General features: G+C 51.4%; 1 protein-coding gene across 8 annotated transcripts in view; it reads right to left on the bottom strand.

Moving 5' to 3' along the window:
- The window catches only part of LOC101482213 (5'-AMP-activated protein kinase subunit gamma-1), a 23,761-nt gene extending 7,131 nt beyond the window's left edge, over positions 1-16,630 (bottom strand). The window contains exons 1-9 of one of the 8 annotated variants that reach the window (XM_024803754.2): positions 16,333-16,630; positions 16,091-16,177; positions 14,631-14,702; positions 13,613-13,809; positions 13,394-13,515; positions 4,491-4,768; positions 2,738-2,786; positions 1,963-2,072; positions 1,722-1,803 (exon numbers count right to left, since the gene is read on the bottom strand). In XM_024803754.2, the coding sequence (XP_024659522.2) occupies positions 1,722-1,803; positions 1,963-2,072; positions 2,738-2,786; positions 4,491-4,768; positions 13,394-13,515; positions 13,613-13,809; positions 14,631-14,702; positions 16,091-16,177 (997 nt within the window). In that variant the 5' untranslated portion in view covers positions 16,333-16,630. Of the gene's footprint in view, positions 1-1,721; positions 1,804-1,962; positions 2,073-2,737; positions 2,787-3,603; positions 3,831-3,975; positions 4,154-4,490; positions 4,769-7,668; positions 8,795-13,393; positions 13,516-13,612; positions 13,810-14,630; positions 14,703-16,090; positions 16,178-16,332 lie in introns of those variants that run through there. The other 7 variants (XM_076888629.1, XM_076888631.1, XM_076888630.1 and 4 more) reach the window with 7 other exon arrangements.
- Positions 16,631-17,091: the final 461 nt, after the last annotated feature.

Genomic DNA, 17,091 nt, shown 5'->3' with positions numbered 1-17,091 from the left:
TGTCGCGCTGAGCTAAAGGATCCTGTCTGTCCCGCAATATACGCTGAATTCTGAGGACTCTCCTTATCAATCTTGCACCTTCCGCAATGGGTGGCTCGCGTATACGGACAGGACATGGCTGCGACAGACTTCCCAAATCCACCTTCGCTTTTATAGCCGTGGTCTCTCATCTTGATTACATGAAGTAATTTACAATTACTACTCTAAAATATGAATTAAATCTGTAATAATCACATACATGTAATAGAATGTTAATAGTACATTTCCCTTTTTTAGGAAATGACCTGTATGTATCTGTGTGAAATCAATAAAAGGATCAAGTGCTGCATTATCTTTAGTTACATTGATAATATTTATTTATGGTGAAACAGTGGTGGAATATCGCTGTTGCTTTCGTATGAATGACGCGGACATACCTGCGTGGCCGCGATCTAATCCTGTTTACATAAAGTAAACCTGCTCCCCAGCAGGTTTACGCTTACGGCTCTGTTGCTATGACAGCAAGTCCCGGATGAGCTTCGGGGAACCGACTGATCCAGGATCACGCGAAATCGTCAACAATCTAATCCGGCTAACCTACTTAGCGAGGTACGAAGAACGGGCCCCAGCTGTCTGCTTGAGTTTATTCAGCTGTGTAAAAACTATAACTTTAATCTCAGCCAAACCGATTTACTCAGGAACAAATAAAATACTAAAAAAAAGCCAAACAATAACATTTTAAGTTATCTAAGTGACTCATATATCATGTTTAACCTGAGTAGCGAAAGACGGCGGTGGGTTTGAAAACGATTTGCCGGGAGTCCAGTGTTCTCACGGCTCTAGTTAGCCTAGCCCCCGGCTAGCTATCGAGCTAGTGGGTAACAGACGTCTCCGAAAACGTCGGAGCGCTTTTGAAAATATGTGGTGTCCTGATAAACTGAGCAGATATTTGAGGTTTACACAGCTACATTCTCGGCTGAAAATATGTTCAACGTTTATTTTGTGACCCAGAAAGAATAATAAGAGTAATATTAAAACTAGCTAGCTGCCGCCATTGTTGGAAACTGAGCTGGGCTGCGCTATGAATTCTGGGACACTGCTTCTTCTTCTTCGGGGTTTAACGGCAGCTGGCATCCTTGTACATGCAGTGCTGCCATCTTCTGTTTCAGTCCGTTATTACACTCTTAAATCCTGCTACTTATTCCTGCGTCTTTTGTGATCTTACAAAGCTTCAAACGACGCGTCGACTACGATTTAATAGTCGACTAATCGTAGCAACCCTATGTGTGGGTGTGACTTTCTCTGATACACAAGCAGCCTGATTTCCTCTGAAGGTAACCAGGTAACCACAGGTGAGTCAGGTGACTCCACCTGCCGATGAGTGTCACGCTGTCGCTCACACTCCGGCTCTGCCATCTCGGCCTCCGCCCACTGGTTGCCAGTCCTGAGTGAGCACCTCCGACTGGGGGCGGAGCTTGTCCACAGGTGAGGAAATTATTGACCAGCATGAATGGTTTCACGAATTACTGCTGAAAGCGTGGATGCACTTCCTGTCTCGAGCGCACGTGCAGGATGTGACCTCAGGTATGATCAGGTGATTAATTCAGTTCATTACTCAGGTTTTATTCACGTACAGGAAGTGAGGTCACTGAGCTGACCGTTTTCTGGGTCCATCCAAAGATTATTATTTTCACAAAGAAGCTTTTATTTTGAAAGGTGGTGTGTCTTGCTGTGAATCTTACCCACAAAGCTTTGCTTCTTGCTCTCCCACAGCGGAGCGGCTCGCACGCCGTTGGCCACCAGAGCGAAGAACGCCTTCTTCACCTGAAACAGCAGGGAGACAGACCGGACCGATAATCAGCGACGGTCTAATAACCAATAATCAGTCACTGATGGCCGTGTGGGCGTGTCTCTGCTCACACACACACTGATTAAAGTTTTCAGTGGCGACGGAGGCTGTGGCGTGCCGCCCCGGCGTCTCACCTGCAGCGTGGTGTCGAACACCACCAGCTTGGAGCTTGTGGGGATGATGTCGTAGCACTTGTGGCACTTCATGAAGCGCATGTAGATGTCTCTCTCCGACGCCTCGGACGCTGCAGAGACACAGATCTGAGGTCAGCACCTCTGTACACCCCAGATATCCACACCTGCAGTCTTACATCACTTCCTGCTGAGTCACAGAGAGAAAGTGACTTGCTCGCCCTTCAGATTATCATAACAGCATTAACAGAAAAAACCTCAGTGTGTGTGCGCCACACGACAGTAATCTCCATGAGCTGGTTGCCACGGTGATTTCAACACACTGATCAGCTGAGCTGGTCTCTAAAGCCGTCTGTTGCCCTGACAACAGAACAGCTGACGGCTGGTTGCCCTGCCAGCTGCAGGATGATGACGTCAGACGCTTTTAGCCTCTGGGTGAAACCCAAGGCTTTTGACTGGACGTCACCGGTTCACAGGTCCCTCTGCTGGAGGATGATTTTCAGTGTTACCTGAATGTTTCTGCCACGTTTAATCCCTCCTCATCTTTACATCATTACATGTAACTTATATCTTTAACAAGCTGCAGCTCTGTGAGCGTCTCCTCCTGCCAATCACGTCGGAGCGAGTCACGCTGCAGCCCAGTCGCCAGGGACGGGCCGCTCCAGCTGTTTGTAACATCTGTAAAAGGACGGCTGTCCTTCATCGATGCTGATCATCAGGCAGCACACAGACTCGTGACAGGCTGATACGGACAGCTCGCCTCAGCTCAGGGTCTTACCGGCATCATCGGGGTCCGGCTGCTCCGACATGGTGTCTGCAACCTCCACCTGCAGACAAGGACACGGCACAGGTGTTCAGCTGCCCGCCCATCTTTGCTCCGTGTGCAGGTTTACTGCCAACGTCACACCTGACACACACACACACACTGTGCAGAGAAACACTCCAATATTTATACTTCCAGGAGAAATTTCATGGTTCAAAGACGGCATGTTTCTGTGGCTGTTCAGTGTGAAGATCCACACAGTCCACTCAGAAAATGCCCACACAAGTAACACGCACTCCAACCCACTGTGACCCCTGATCATCGCCCACTCTGACCCTGATCATCACCCACTCTGACGCTGATTAACCATTTAATCAGTTTCACAAATTAACATTAAACTAGGGTTAAACTCCTTCTACTGCTGATACAACCCTTCGGGTAAAATCTGCCTCCTGCTGGTGGAAGTATGAGCTACAGTCTGCAGAGGGTGACTCCAGCCTGTACCTTTAACAGGGCAGCTGCTGATTGGATTGTTTTCTAACATGACGTCAATGCCCACCTGCATCTGCCAGGTGAATGCTACCTGCAGCAGCTGTGAGCGTGTTTAATGAAGGAGGGCAACTGGTGTGGGAGTGGGTGTGGGGGCCTGCGCTGTCACGGGGCATCTTCCGGTGAGCACGCGGTCACGCCTCCGTGTCATTAAGCGTGGTGTGGCGGGAGCCGATCGCCGGGGTCACGTGTCCCCGTCGCCGCGGTGGAGTGTCAGCGGCCCAGGTGTGACGGACATGAAACGGCGGCGCTTTCGCGTCAACACCGCTGATTCCTGAACGCGCTTCTGCTGCGGAGAAATCAGTGCTAACGACAGTGACGTTAGCGCGTACCCGACAGCCGCCGCTCATCAAACCGTCTGTCCTCCTCCTCCGCTCCGGTCCGCCTCGGGGTTCGTATCCGGGGATCAGCGGGACACTCACGGCTTCATCCCGTGTGCGCCCCGGAGAACCTGCTGTGCCGGTAAACGTCCGTCTTCAGTCGGCTTCAGGTTGAAACAGCAGCCGCGACCACCGGAGCCGCAGCCGCTAACAAGCTCGCGGAGCTAACAGGTGGCACTTCCGGTGCGACATTTCACAACAAAAGCATAGGAGAAAAAAAGCGCGTTTTTAGACTATATTAGTTTATTTTTTTGTTAACTTATAATAAATAATAATCAGAAAAAGAACCGAAAGTGAAAGACTGGAAACTTTCATTTATCTTACCAAAACGTTTCAGCACCGCCAGGATGTTTTTGGTTTTCTTTATAAAGCATTTTAGTTTTATAACTTAATTAAAATGGAACCAGCTCTGTTTTCTATAGTCACTGTTGTCCTGTACCTGAATTTTTCTGTTATAAATATATTTAATTTCAAACACAGATGACAAATGCAGAGCTCCAGCTTGTCCCATTAAAATTCACCTGTTTTTAAAACACCAGCTGGTTGAGTTTATTTTGAAAGTACAACTTCCTGTTCCTGCCTAATTATCTGTGTGAACTTGACGCGAACTTGCGTGCGCCTCAGCATCCCCGCGCTGGGTTGACGGAAACAGCCGATGAGAGCCGGAGATGACCGGAAACGGCCGATGAGAGCCGGAGCTCAGGGTTTTGGAGCGTTTCCTCTGGTTTTCTTTGATTTCTGATTAAACGTGTTTCGTTTTTAAAATAATAAATGTAAATAAATAAAAGGTGAGACACCATCCAGCAAACATAGAGGATCAATAAACGCTCCGCACTCACCAGCGTCCCAACAGGGGGAGCAGGAGGAGGAGATGCCACAGGAGGCGGGGCCGGTGGAGGCTTCTGACAGCAGGAGGAGGAGGAAAGGGAGGTGAAGGAGGCGGAGGAGAACGTAGAGACTCGCTGGCCGGTGTCGGGGGGCGAGGAGAAGGAGCGCAGCCTCCTGGTCTCCGGACGCCTCGGCTCCGTCAGGTACGTCTCCAGATGGAAAACACTCGCCTCCTCCTGACGAGAGACCGGAGGAGCAGAAGGGGGAGGAGGGGAGGACAGACTGTAGGCTGGAAGGAGAGGAAGGAGGATGAGGAGAAGTGAAAGGAGGAAAAATCAGAAAGAATTAATTATAAAGAAAAGAGGGAAGGAAGGAAGAAAGGAGGAGGCGAGAAAATGAAGACAGGAGGAGAAAAACAGGAAGTAGGAGGAGGAGATGAAGAAGAACAGAGAAGTAAGGAGAAGGAAATGAGAGGGGGGGGTGAAATGGGGGGAGAGAGGAGAAGGAGGAGCGGTCAGTGAGGCTTCAGGAGTAAGTGAGCAGACGTTGCCTCCTGCAGGAGGTTCAGGGTCACTGCATCATCTGTGACACACACAAAACCTCTGATTTTTAGAATCCGGATGTGCTGCCCCTCATGAGTGTCGCTGCTGATGGGACAACACGGAGTACAGGGACCTGACCGAGCAGGAGGACCTGACCGAGCAGGAGGACCCGCCTCCAGACCGAGCAGGAGGACCCGCCTCCAGCTCTGTACATGTCTCAGTACCTGCTGTTCCTACTGCACTGCACCAACATACTTACACGTTTCTATGTGATTATACTGCTCGTACTGTGTGTACTGTGTGGTTGTTGAGTGTAACATTTATCGCTGGCCTGTGCGTCTGCTGCTGTAACATGTGTTTGCATCTCTGAGCTTATCTTTTAAAAGGGGGCGGGGCTTCTTACGGGCAGGACAAATGACGCGGAGAGCGAGCGATGAAGAGCAGAGTGCCCTTCGTCACCCAGACGCCCCGCCTCTTATCTGCCCGCCTGCTGCTGGCAGGTCACGTCTGTTTGTGCACAGAAAGATGTGAACGTGCCGGCAACAAAAGCAGAGAACATTCAGTGCTCTGTGTGTGTGTGTGTGTGTGTGTGTGTGTGTGTGTGTGTGTGTGTGTGTGTGTGTGTGTGTGTTTAATAATGTAGGTTAGCTTGTACTTCCCACACACACAGCAATCTGCTCTAATAGGAAACTCTACACAGTGCTGGGGGGAACACAAAGTGACGGCACTTTAACAGATTAGAGAGAGGACCACACATGCGCACACATGCACGCACACACACACACAGACACACACACAGACACACACACACAGTCAGGGCTCAAACTGTCTGAATTAAGGAGGACCAAACGTTTCTGAGAGAGCGCTGTGAACGTGTGAGTCCTTTCAGGCCCAGATCACTGCAGACTACACGTCCCACAATGCACTGCTGGACATTTAGGGTCACGTTCTAACCACAGACAGTATCAAAGATGTTCGCGGTGCCGCAGTCACACTCTGGGTCAGAGTCTGACCTCTGACCCCAGTAACCACAGGGCTGGATGGAAGCTGAGGAAGTGGTGGAGTTAGGTGGCTTCACGCTGCTCCTCCTGCTCTGACCTCATCACATCTGCTGCCAGTCTCCACCTGCTTCATCTCCAGCACCTCCACCTGTGTGTCCACAGGCTGCTGCTCCTCCCTCCGCCGCCTGCTCTGTGACTCACACTGTACTGTATCTGTAAGTGCGTGCTGGACCAATAAAGTTGTAATGATTGTTCTGTGTGTGTGGGCGTGTCCACGCTGCTGTGAGGTCATGGCGACACTATCAGCTGATCACACAAACACTGATTACAGGCTCAGTTCTGCTGAAAAGATCTACGGCGCCGTGACGCACGCTGAGGCGGACCGCAGCGGCATGACAGGGTGACATTTGTGTTGCAGCCTTTCTTAGTTCCCAGGCACCCAGATCTCTCTCTCACCCACACACACACACACACGCGCGCACACACACACACACACACACACACACGCACACACACACACACGCACACACACACACACACACACACACGCGCACACACACACACACACGCACACACACACACACGCACACGCGCACGCACACACACACACACATGCACACACACACACACACACACACACACACACACAGGTGAACAGAGGCCCTGAGCAGAGCTGATGTGAGGACCGGCTAACCTGGCGCTCACCTGAGCTCATGAACATGCTCAGACTCCAGTTTGTGCATGTAAATGGAGAGTCCTCTTCACACACTGAGGTTAATTATGGAGTTCCACAGGGTTCAGTGCTAGGACCAATTCTGTTTACATTATACATGCTTCCCCCTAGGCAGCATCATTAGAAGACATAGTATACATTTACACTGCTATGCAGATGACACCCAGCTCTATCTGTCCATGAAGCCAGATAACACACACCAATGAGTTAAACTGCAGGAATGTCTTAAAGACATAAAGACCTGGATGGCCGCTAACTTTCTGCTTCTTAATTCAGATCAAACTGAGGTTGTTGTACTCGGCCCTGAAAAGCTTAGAAATATGGTATCTAACCAGATCCTTACTCTGGATGGCATTACCTTGGCCTCCAGTAACGCTGTGAGGAACCTTGGAGTCATTTTTGACCAGGACATGTCCTTCAACGCACATATTAAACAAATATGTAAGACTGCTTTCTTCCATTTGTGCAACATCTCTAAAGTTAGAAATATCCTGAATCAAACGTGTGAACTGTTTTCCTCGGGCTCCGGACACTTCCTGCTCTACGTGACCTTCTGTACTAAACTCTGTGATCACGTTTACAGATACATTTTTTTCTCGTCCCGCGTGAGGACACAGCTCAGTCTACAGCTCAGTCTACAGCCTTTAAGACCGTTAACTCTGATTGATCCCACACAGACCTGATCTAACGAGCCCGTCTCGCCTCCTCCTGCAGCTCTGGACTGATCGGCAGACGCCGTGTTGGCCGAGACCAGAGCGCCTGAGAGCTGCACCTGCACACACACCTGAGACCACCAGGGACCCTGCAGCAGTGAGGCTGTGGGTCCCTGCAACAGGAGGAGGTGCAGAGCTGCAGCAGGAGGTGCCCTCGTGGGGAGGCGGGTCGATAAACCACCGTGCAGTGTTCTGCTTACTGTAGTCGAGCGGCCCGACGGGGTCCGACCGGCCCCTGGTCATATGACACTCCTCCTCCTCGCTGCAGGAGGCGCGGCGGCCTGTCCTCCTCTGCAGCAGCTCCCGCCTCCTCCTGCCGGACAGAGGAAGCAGCTGCACGTGCAGCACGCCGCAGGGCTCTGACCGCCGCCTCAGCTTCGTCCCGTCCGCCTGGCCTGCCGCTCGGTCCTCCGCCATTAACCATGACGTGGACTTCCTCCTCTCTCTCCCTCTGCCCGGCTCCGCCCTCCTCCTGTCTCTCCTGACCTCCTCCTCCTCCACGCTGGGCTCATACGTCCTGCGCTCTCTCCGTGCGCCGCTCTTCTTCTTCTCCTCTGTTTGGTCCTCCTCCGTCGCTCCACACGGTTCAGACTTCCTCCTCATCATCCGTCCGTACGTCAGTCTGTCCCTGTTCTCTTTCTTCGTCTCCTCCCCCTCGTCTTCCTCCTCCTCGTTTCCTCCTGCGTACGGCTCGCTCCTCCTCCTCCCTGTCCATCGCTCCTTCTCCTTCCACTTCCTCAGCACCAGGCTGCTCAGACGCCTCATCGCCATCAAAAACACTCAAAGCTAAATCAAACGTCTCCTTCAAAGCGGCGACGGTTATAAACAGTTAATAACCAAATGAGTAAAACACTGTAAGTAAAGTCTGGATTTCATTCACTGGTTTAAAAATACAAATTCATCTTTGCTCCTCGAGTGGAAACAGGAAACACTCAAACAGCATAAACCACATCAAACCTGCAGAGTGTGTTTCACTAGAACTGCACAAACTGAGCTCAGGTCAAAAGTCAGGAGCTGTCAGCCAATCCTGAGGCTCTGAAGACAATAGCTGCGTTCTGATTGGCTGCTGCAGGGTCCGTCAGTTTTAAGTTTTCAGTGTTTTTCTTACAGAGTTCAGTTTAAAGCCTGAAGGACGGCAGAGGAGGAGAAAGTGCTGTCGTCAAAGTCCAGGCAGGAAGTTCAAGTCCGCAAAAAGTCCCGACGTCCTGTTGAGTCACACAGAGACGGGGAGACGGACAGGTGAACGGACGTGTTCGTCCTGCAGAGTCCTCAGACTGTTTGAGCCCCGCAGAGTATCAGAGCTCACTCTGTGTGTGTGGTAGCCATGCCTCCCTCTGCTGCCTGCACTGAAAAACACTGTGGAGCTACAGTCAGACTGAGCCTCTCTGAGGGAGGAGGAGCAGGAGGGGAGGAGGGGAGGAGGAGGAAGGGGGTGGAGTCTCGCTCTGTGCTCTGACTGAAGCTAACGCGCTGTGAGGTCACAAACATGCATCAAAGTCTGTGATAAACTGGGTCATCACTGTGAGCGTCACCGCCACAGAGGGACCGTTTGACATACGGGGACGTGAGCGGCGGCTGAGGTCGCTGGACTCGGACGCCTCCACACTCACAGATTTCACCTGTGGGATCATCAGTGTGATGATGTCATGATGATGTCATCCCATCATGGACCGAAGCCTCTGAGGAACACTTCCGGCAGCTTCCGCCACGCTACAAACAGGTGTACCTAATAAAGTGTCTTGTTTCTTACTGACGCTCATCAGGAAAGACAAACCTGAGATCTGATTGGTGAGGAGATAACAACATGACATGAGCGAGCGGCAGTGAGACCGTAACGAGCGTTCGTGGTGTGTATCTGACTCCCTGGTGATGTCACAGGTCTGAGGCTTCGAACACGGCTGTGAAGCTGCTGCGGTGTGAAATCAGGCCATGATGATGTAACGTGTATTATTTCCACAGTAAGTCCTCAGAGCGCTCCGACGTCGGTGACGTCCACGCTTCCTGCAGTGTGGGAAAAAGGCCGTGAGTTCATGCTGCAGGTGGTCACAGCGTGAGACGGGAACAAAGGCGCTCTCTGCTCCGCCCAGCCCGAGGCGCCGCACTGCGGTTTTGAAGGATCACAGTTACAGGATCATGAGGCGGATACAGCGGCAGCTTTCTAATATCAGGTCACTGTTTACTTACACAGCAGCGGGGCGCCGGCACCAGCACGGATCAGCTGTCACAGCCTCGCTGGGTCATTCTGAACCGCAGACTCTGAGAGGCTCAGGCTCCGCCCCCAGCAGGACCTCCCACAGCTGGGCTCGCAGAGATACCAACCCTGCTCCGGGCAAAACTCAGCGTGACCCCAGAAGTCACAGACACTGGAAGCTAGCGACACAAAGTGGGCGGGTCCTGAGGTAATGTTTTCTGAATTCTGAGGCCAATGAGAGTACTGGTAAATACGAGCGTTACTGAGGCAACGCTCCGTGTGTGGACGCTGTGTGTCATGCCAGCGTGATGAAGACATCAGCTTCAGCTAGCAGGCTAACCAGCCCCATGTTGGCTGTTACCATAGAAACTAAAGGTCAGTCATTCAACTTTAACCCACCAACAGCGTAGACAGACACGCTCAGACCTCCCTATGCTCCACCCACCCCCTTCATCTCCTAGGACACCCGGGTCTCCTCCTGTAACAAGCATCCATCCAGTTGTTCACCGAGAGGAAGTCTGCAGGAAAAAGACCTCTGAACTACCAAAATAAAAGCTTTTTTAAAGCTAAACCAAGAAAGAAGCCTGTCAATCACAGAGTAACCCTGCCCAGAATCATCGCATGATTGTTTTCCTTCTATTGAGAACAAAGTTAAACTTCATTCAATCAGCGCGAGACCACCAGCTCTGACATCATTGACCAATCAGAGTCACACCCTGCTGGACGTTAGAGAGGCTGCAGGTTTGAGGCTTATGAGCCCTGCAGTGGGGACTAAGTGTGAGTGCACCCTCACATTATGGGCTTTTTTGCAGAATGTTTTAGAGGATTGTAGGGTTACGTCACAGTTCCAGGTTAGAGTCCACCGCAGTCCTCTGCAGCACGAGCACGTGTGAGAGCGAGCCCGAGCTGCCAAACGCTCCGACTGAAGAGACGCCAAGCCCTGCTCCGGAAATTCACCCGGGAGGGGCGGCGAGGGGCAGAGGGAGTGTGTGTGTGAGGGCCTGTGTTAATAACAGCAGCTGCTAAGCTGATTTATTCCCTCTAATAGAGTCTGAATTGACTTTTAATATCCGGAGCATTGATTGCATTCAGGCTGCTCACACTCACAGCAGCCGGCGGAAGTGATCCAGCGATAAACGCGAAGTCTGAGGTCTGAGTCTGAGGTCTGAGTCTGAGGTCTGACTCTAAAGTCTGAGTCTGTAGTCTAAGGAGCTTGGAAAGAAAAGCGTTTGGACTTCTTTAAGTGGCTTGAAGACGTTTCACCTCTCATCCGAGAAGCTTCTTCAGTTCTGAAGCTCCTTAGACTACAATGACCTGGATGACTGGGAACCTTCACAGACATCTGAAGTCTGAGTCTGAGGTCTGAGGTCTGAGTCTGAGGTCTGAGTCTGAGGTCTGAGTCTGAGGTCTGAGTCTGAAGTCTAAGTCTGAGGTCTGAGGTCTGAGGTCTGAGTCTGAGGTCTGAGGTCTGAGTCTGAAGTCTGAAGTCTGAGGGCCAAGTCTGAGGTCTGAGTCTGAAGTCTGAGGTCTGAGGTCTGAGGTCTGAGTCTTACTCTGAGGTCCGAGGTCTGAGGTCTGAGTCTGAGGCTGAAGTCTGAGTCTGAGTCTGACTCTGAGGTCCGAGTCTGACTCTGAGGTCCGAGTCTGAGGTCTGAGTCTGAGGTATGAAGTCTGAGGTCTGAGGTCTGAGTCTGAAGTCTGAGGTCTGAGTCTGAAGTCTGAGTCTGAGGTCTTGAGTCTGAAGTCTGAAGTCTGAAGTCTGAGGTCTGAGTCTGAGGTCTGAGTCTGAAGTCTGAGGTCTGAGGTCTGAGTCTGACTCTGAGGTCTGAGGTCTGAGGTCTTGAGTCTGAAGTCTGAAGTCTGAGTCTGAGGTCTGAGGTCTGAGTCTGAGGTCTGAGGTCTGAGGTCTGAGTCTGAAGTCTGAGGGCCAAGTCTGAGGTCTGAGTCTGAAGTCTGAGGTCTGAGTCTTACTCTGAGGTCTGACTCTGACTCTGACTCTGAGGTCCGAGGTCTGACTCTGAGATCTGAGTCTGACTCTGACTCTGAGGTCTGAGGTCTGAGGTCCGAGGTCTGAAGTCTGAAGTCTGAAGTCTGAGGTCTGAGTCTGAAGTCCGAGTCTGACTCTGAGGTCAGAGTCTGAGGTCTGAGTCTGAGGTATGAAGTCTGAGGTCTGAGGTCTGAGTCTGAAGTCTGAGGTCTGAGTCTGAAGTCTGAGTCTGAGGTCTGAGTCTGAGGTCTGAGGTCTGAGGTCTGAGTCTGAGGTCTGAGTCTGAAGACTGAGGTCTGAGTCTGAGGTCTTGAGTCTGAAGTCTGAAGTCTGAAGTCTGAGGTCTGAGTCTGAGGTCTGAGGTCTGAGTCTGAGGTCTGAGTCTGAAGTCTGAGGTCTGAGTCTGAGGTCTGAGTCTGAAGTCTGAGGTCTGAGTCTGACTCTGAGGTCTGAGTCTGAGGTCTGAGGTCTTGAGTCTGAAGTCTGAGTCTGAGGTCTGAGGTCTGAGTCTGAGGTCTGAGTCTGAAGTCTGAGGTCTGAGTCTTACTCTGAGGTCTGACTCTGACTCTGAGGTCCGAGGTCTGACTCTGAGGTCTGAGTCTGACTCTGACTCTGAGGTCTGAGGTCCGAGGTCTGAAGTCTGAAGTCTGAAGTCTGAGGTCTGAGTCTGAAGTCCGAGTCTGACTCTGAGGTCCGAGTCTGAGGTCTGAGTCTGAGGTATGAAGTCTGAGGTCTGAGGTCTGAGTCTGAAGTCTGAGGTCTGAGTCTGAAGTCTGAGTCTGAGGTCTGAGTCTGAGGTCTGAGGTCTGAGTCTGAAGTCTGAGTCTGAGGTCTGAGTCTGAGGTCTGAGTCTGAAGACTGAGGTCTGAGTCTGACTCTGAGGTCTGAGTCTGAGGTCTGAGTCTGAGGTCTGAAGTCTGAGTCTGAAGTCTGAGTCTGAGGTCTGAGTCTGACTCTGAGGTCTGAGGTCTGAGTCTGAAGTCTGAGGTCTGAGTCTGAAGTCTGAGTCTGAGGTCTGAGGTCTGAGTCTGAGGTCTGAGTCTGAAGACTGAGGTCTGAGTCTGAGGTCTTGAGTCTGAAGTCTGAAGTCTGAGGTCTGAGTCTGAGGTCTGAGGTCTGAGGTCTGAGTCTGAGGTCTGAGTCTGAAGTCTGAAGTCTGAGGTCTGAGTCTGAGGTCTGAGTCTGAAGTCTGAGGTCTGAGTCTGACTCTGAGGTCTGAGTCTGAGGTCTGAGTCTGAGGTCTGAAGTCTGAGGTCTGAGGTCCGAGTCTGACTCAGAGACAGCTTCAGCTCCTGTCTGTGACTCCAGGCGATGGATACATGGAGATAATGAAGTCTCTGGCCCCAGTGTCCACCTTTAGCTTTACTCTGTGCTGATTTCTATGTTAGCGTTCCTCTTAGCTCACCTGATCACTGAAACACTTGAGTCAGGAGAAGATTGACAGTTTGAAAGCAGCAAGTGAGGAAGAGGAGGAGGTCCTGATCTGCTGAGTCATTTACCTGAAACTTTAAAATCTCAGGTGTGTTCTTACAGCCTACCTTTGAACATTATTACATCTGGGCGGAGAATCGGCTTTGCTGTTTGTTCTCTTGGCTCAATTACACGACCACTAGATGGTGCGAAAGGTGCACAGAGACAGGACACACTCCAGGTTCTGTGTGTGTGCAGGTGAATGCATGCGTTTCCACAAACACTAAAACACTCCTGCGTCAGGCTCTACTGTTACACTATACAATAACACACTCACACACTGTACTTCTGGCCTTGTCTCTCTTGTTGCGGCTGAACAGTTTGATGCTGACGGGGGAGGATGAGGGTTGATGGTTTGAATCCCTGGAGGCAGACCTGAAGATCCCACTGAAACTTAGCCTGACACACACACACAGTGCAGTGTGAGTCTCTTTAAAGATAAATCTCCGAGTGTCACTTTTCATGTTTGTGTGTGTGTTCAGGTGTGTTTATTTACCTGCGTGGGGATCTGGGCGGTGAGTCCAGCTGCGGGGGTCCGGGCTGGTAGGGGAAGATGGTTTTAGGAGAGCTGGGGCTGGTCTTGGAGCTGGAGGTCCTGGCGGGGGCGGAGCGTGGGCTGGAGGGTCGGCTGAAGGGAGACCGATGGAAGAAGCTCCTGGTGGGGCTGGCAGAGTGGCACACGGGCTCCCCCTGCTGGATGGGAGGAAGCCATGATGGTAAACCTTCCTAACTGGATCTGTTCTGCTGTGGAACAGCTGGAGAACAGCTGTGTGACGTCAGCACACAGCTGGACATGCTGCTCCTCAGGGTTCCCTGCTAGGACCAGTTCTGTTTACATCATACATTCAGGTCCATTTATATTTGGACACGGACACAAGTTTGGTTTTTTTACCCGTTCACTGAAACATATTCCAGCTGTAGTTATGTAATGGACACAACGTGACAACGTGCAGACTCAGCGTGCAGTCGAGGTGGCCACATTCAGACTGGATGAGGGTTTAGGAGTGTCAGCGCTTTAACATGTGCCAGCCTCTTTTTAAAGGGACCAAAGTGTTAGTCCAATAATCACGTGACTGATTGAGCGATCGCCTTCCTTTACACAACAACTCAAAGCTTCCACTGCGCCTTTCCCACCTGTGCGTAGCCATGCCTCCCCCCAGGACACTTGTGCAGCAGGTTATATACATCCTACACACAGTCATTGGACCATTGACTCCAAGACTATTCACGAGCATCTTTATGTCTTTAAGCAGATTAAAGGTCCGCAGTGGATCTGAGGTGTGGCGCTGGTGTTTGGAAGGTTTGGCTGTGACAACATGAGGTCAAAGGTCTCCATGCAGGTGAAACAATCCATCCTGGCTACAATATTAGGAGTGACAAAATCTACAGTTTGGTGCTGAGAGGAAAGAAAGCACTGGACTGACTCAGGCCCGGGCTCGGTACGCTGCACACGAATGTGATTCCCTCTACTCTGAAATCAAATCGGGGTCAGGTTAAATTAAACATGGCGTTACCTTACTGCCGCCGTCCCTCTCGGCTCGGCCCGGGTCTCCGTCCAGGAAGGGCATGGTGAAGACGCTCAGGTCCTGCAGCAACACAGAGACGATAACGCTGAACTGCTGAACTGCAGAGCGAAGCGGAAACTCAGACGCCTGGCATGCTGAGGACCAGCCTCCTCTCCTGTTGCATCATGGGACAGTTTGGGAGGTAAACATGAGGGCGACGAGGGAGCAGGCTGAAATTATCAGCAAACATCTGCTGAGCCGGTTGAAGCATAAACTCTGGTTTCAGCTGGTCTGAGAGTCTGAGATCAAACTCCGCCTCCATCTGCGTCTCCCAACTTTAAACTCGTCCTGCAGGTTACAGCGTCATCGAATCCACGAGCAGGAAGTCATAGAGGGCGACACACCGCGAGCAGCAACACCCGCACAGGCGGATGCGGCTTCACCTTCCTCTGAGCAAAATTGTTCACCACTACACTCTTCCCGAGGGGAGCTCAGAGCTCAGAGGTCACCACGAGGAGGGCATCCTGCAAGGCGGCGATCAGGGTTCACTCGCCCCTCTTCCTCCAGCACACTGCCTTTCTCACCAGCCTGTCTCACTGGTTGCCATTGGAAACGGATGGCTGGGATGTAGACCAACTGTGTCATCCACACACACACACACACAGTCGTGTTTTCATATCTTTGTGGGGACATCTAATAGACATAATGCTTCCCCTAGCGTGTGTGTGTGTGTGTGTGTGTGTGTGTGTGTGTGTGTGTGTGTGTGTGTTTAGTGGTTCCAGAGGTGGACGAGAGTCGAGTTGACCCGTGACCCTCAGTGAACTCCAGGTCAATCTGTCCTCTGGGGATCAGGCTAATTGTTGGACAACAGATTAAATCAGCCAGTGTTTGGCTGCCCCGGGGTGGTGACGGAGGCGGTCTGTGATGCAGTTCGGAGTCAGCCACGGACGTTAGTGTGGACCATGAGACCAGAGGAGACGAGCAGGAACACTCCTCAAACACTCCCATCCACCGGGCCTCACCCGCCTCTCACCCGCCCACCACCACCATCACTCAGTGTGGCTTCATCTCAAACCTGCAGGGACTCAAGCCTGTCCTCAGCGTGTTCACATGAAGTCCTGCATGGACGAGCGTCCTCCAACCAGAACAGCTGCTGACTGCCGGTCACTGCGGCTCTGTGTGTGCATGCGTGTGTGTGTGTGTGTGTGTGTGTGCGTGCGTGTGTGTGCCCGTGCTTCTTGCCTCGTCATCATCTCTGTGGGATCAGACGGAGCGATGCTGACTCGACTGTTTTAAGTTTCTGTCTGATTTCACACAAGGCTGCACCTGTTAGCCCCGCCCACCTCCTCACACACTGGTCTGATGAGGGACCTAAGCCCCTCCCCTGGTCTCCGAGCAACATTTGCTGTACCTCTGTTGGCGATGTTATGATATGAGACACACACACACACACACACACACACACTTACAGGCATGTGGAGCCTCAGCGGTCTCCTCCTCTTCCTCCTGTCGCTCCTCTCCTCCTCCTCCTCCCTCCTCTCAGCCGTGCTCCCCATCTGCAGCAGAATATCCGCTCAGACAATTATCAGCTTATCTCCACCCAGCACAGCACGGCCTCCAACTACTGCTGTGGTATTTAAGTACTGCTTTGACACTGCTATAGTACTACAGTACTGCTGTGGTACTGCAGTAGTACTGCAGTAGTACTTACACTGACCTCCTGTAGTACTGCAGTAGTACTCCTGCTGCTGGATGGAGTCCAGGTGGGCGCTGCTGGCTCACCTGTGTACTCTCAGCGTGTACTCTGTCGTAGTACTGCAGTAGCGGTGCTGTCCGCGTGCTGCCAGGTCCTCTGACCTCCTCCGGGGCTCGGCGCGGAGCAAGCCGGGGCTCGGTGCGTGGATCGCGGCTGTGCAGCTGCCGCGCGCCGGGGCGTGGAGCGGAGGCTCCATGAGGCGGCAGCGGGCACGATTACGCAGCGCGTGCTCCGGCTCGGATGAGAGACGAAGTACTGTTACTATGACTACTAAGAGCGCTCGTACAACGTCACGACGCAGACGCAAGCTGTGTCCCAGCGACCGCACGCTTTTTTAAAAAAATTTTTTAAAATAAACTTTATTTAACAAACAATGAGTATACAACATACGAACAGATGAAGTATACAAAACAACAGAACATGAACACACAAAGCCAGGGGTAAAAGAAAAAGGTAACAATTATAAGAATACACGCAAAAATTCACATACATAAATTGTTTTGAGCCTTTTTGTTGGTGCAGTCTGATATTGATTGTATGTACATTTTCACATCCTTAAAATAATGACAGAAATATGGTGTTTTGTTAGTAAACTTACATTTATGGATAAAAAATTCAGCTAAAAGTATTAAGAAATTTATCATAAAAAAACATTTCTCATACTTCTTGGGGAACTTAAAGAAACAGAATAAAACATTTTCCCATCGTAAAGAA

The sequence above is a fragment of the Maylandia zebra genome, linkage group LG9 (assembly GCF_041146795.1).
Source record: "Maylandia zebra isolate NMK-2024a linkage group LG9, Mzebra_GT3a, whole genome shotgun sequence".
NCBI lineage: Eukaryota > Metazoa > Chordata > Actinopteri > Cichliformes > Cichlidae > Maylandia > Maylandia zebra.
This window is presented reverse-complemented; position numbering and strand designations above follow the sequence as displayed.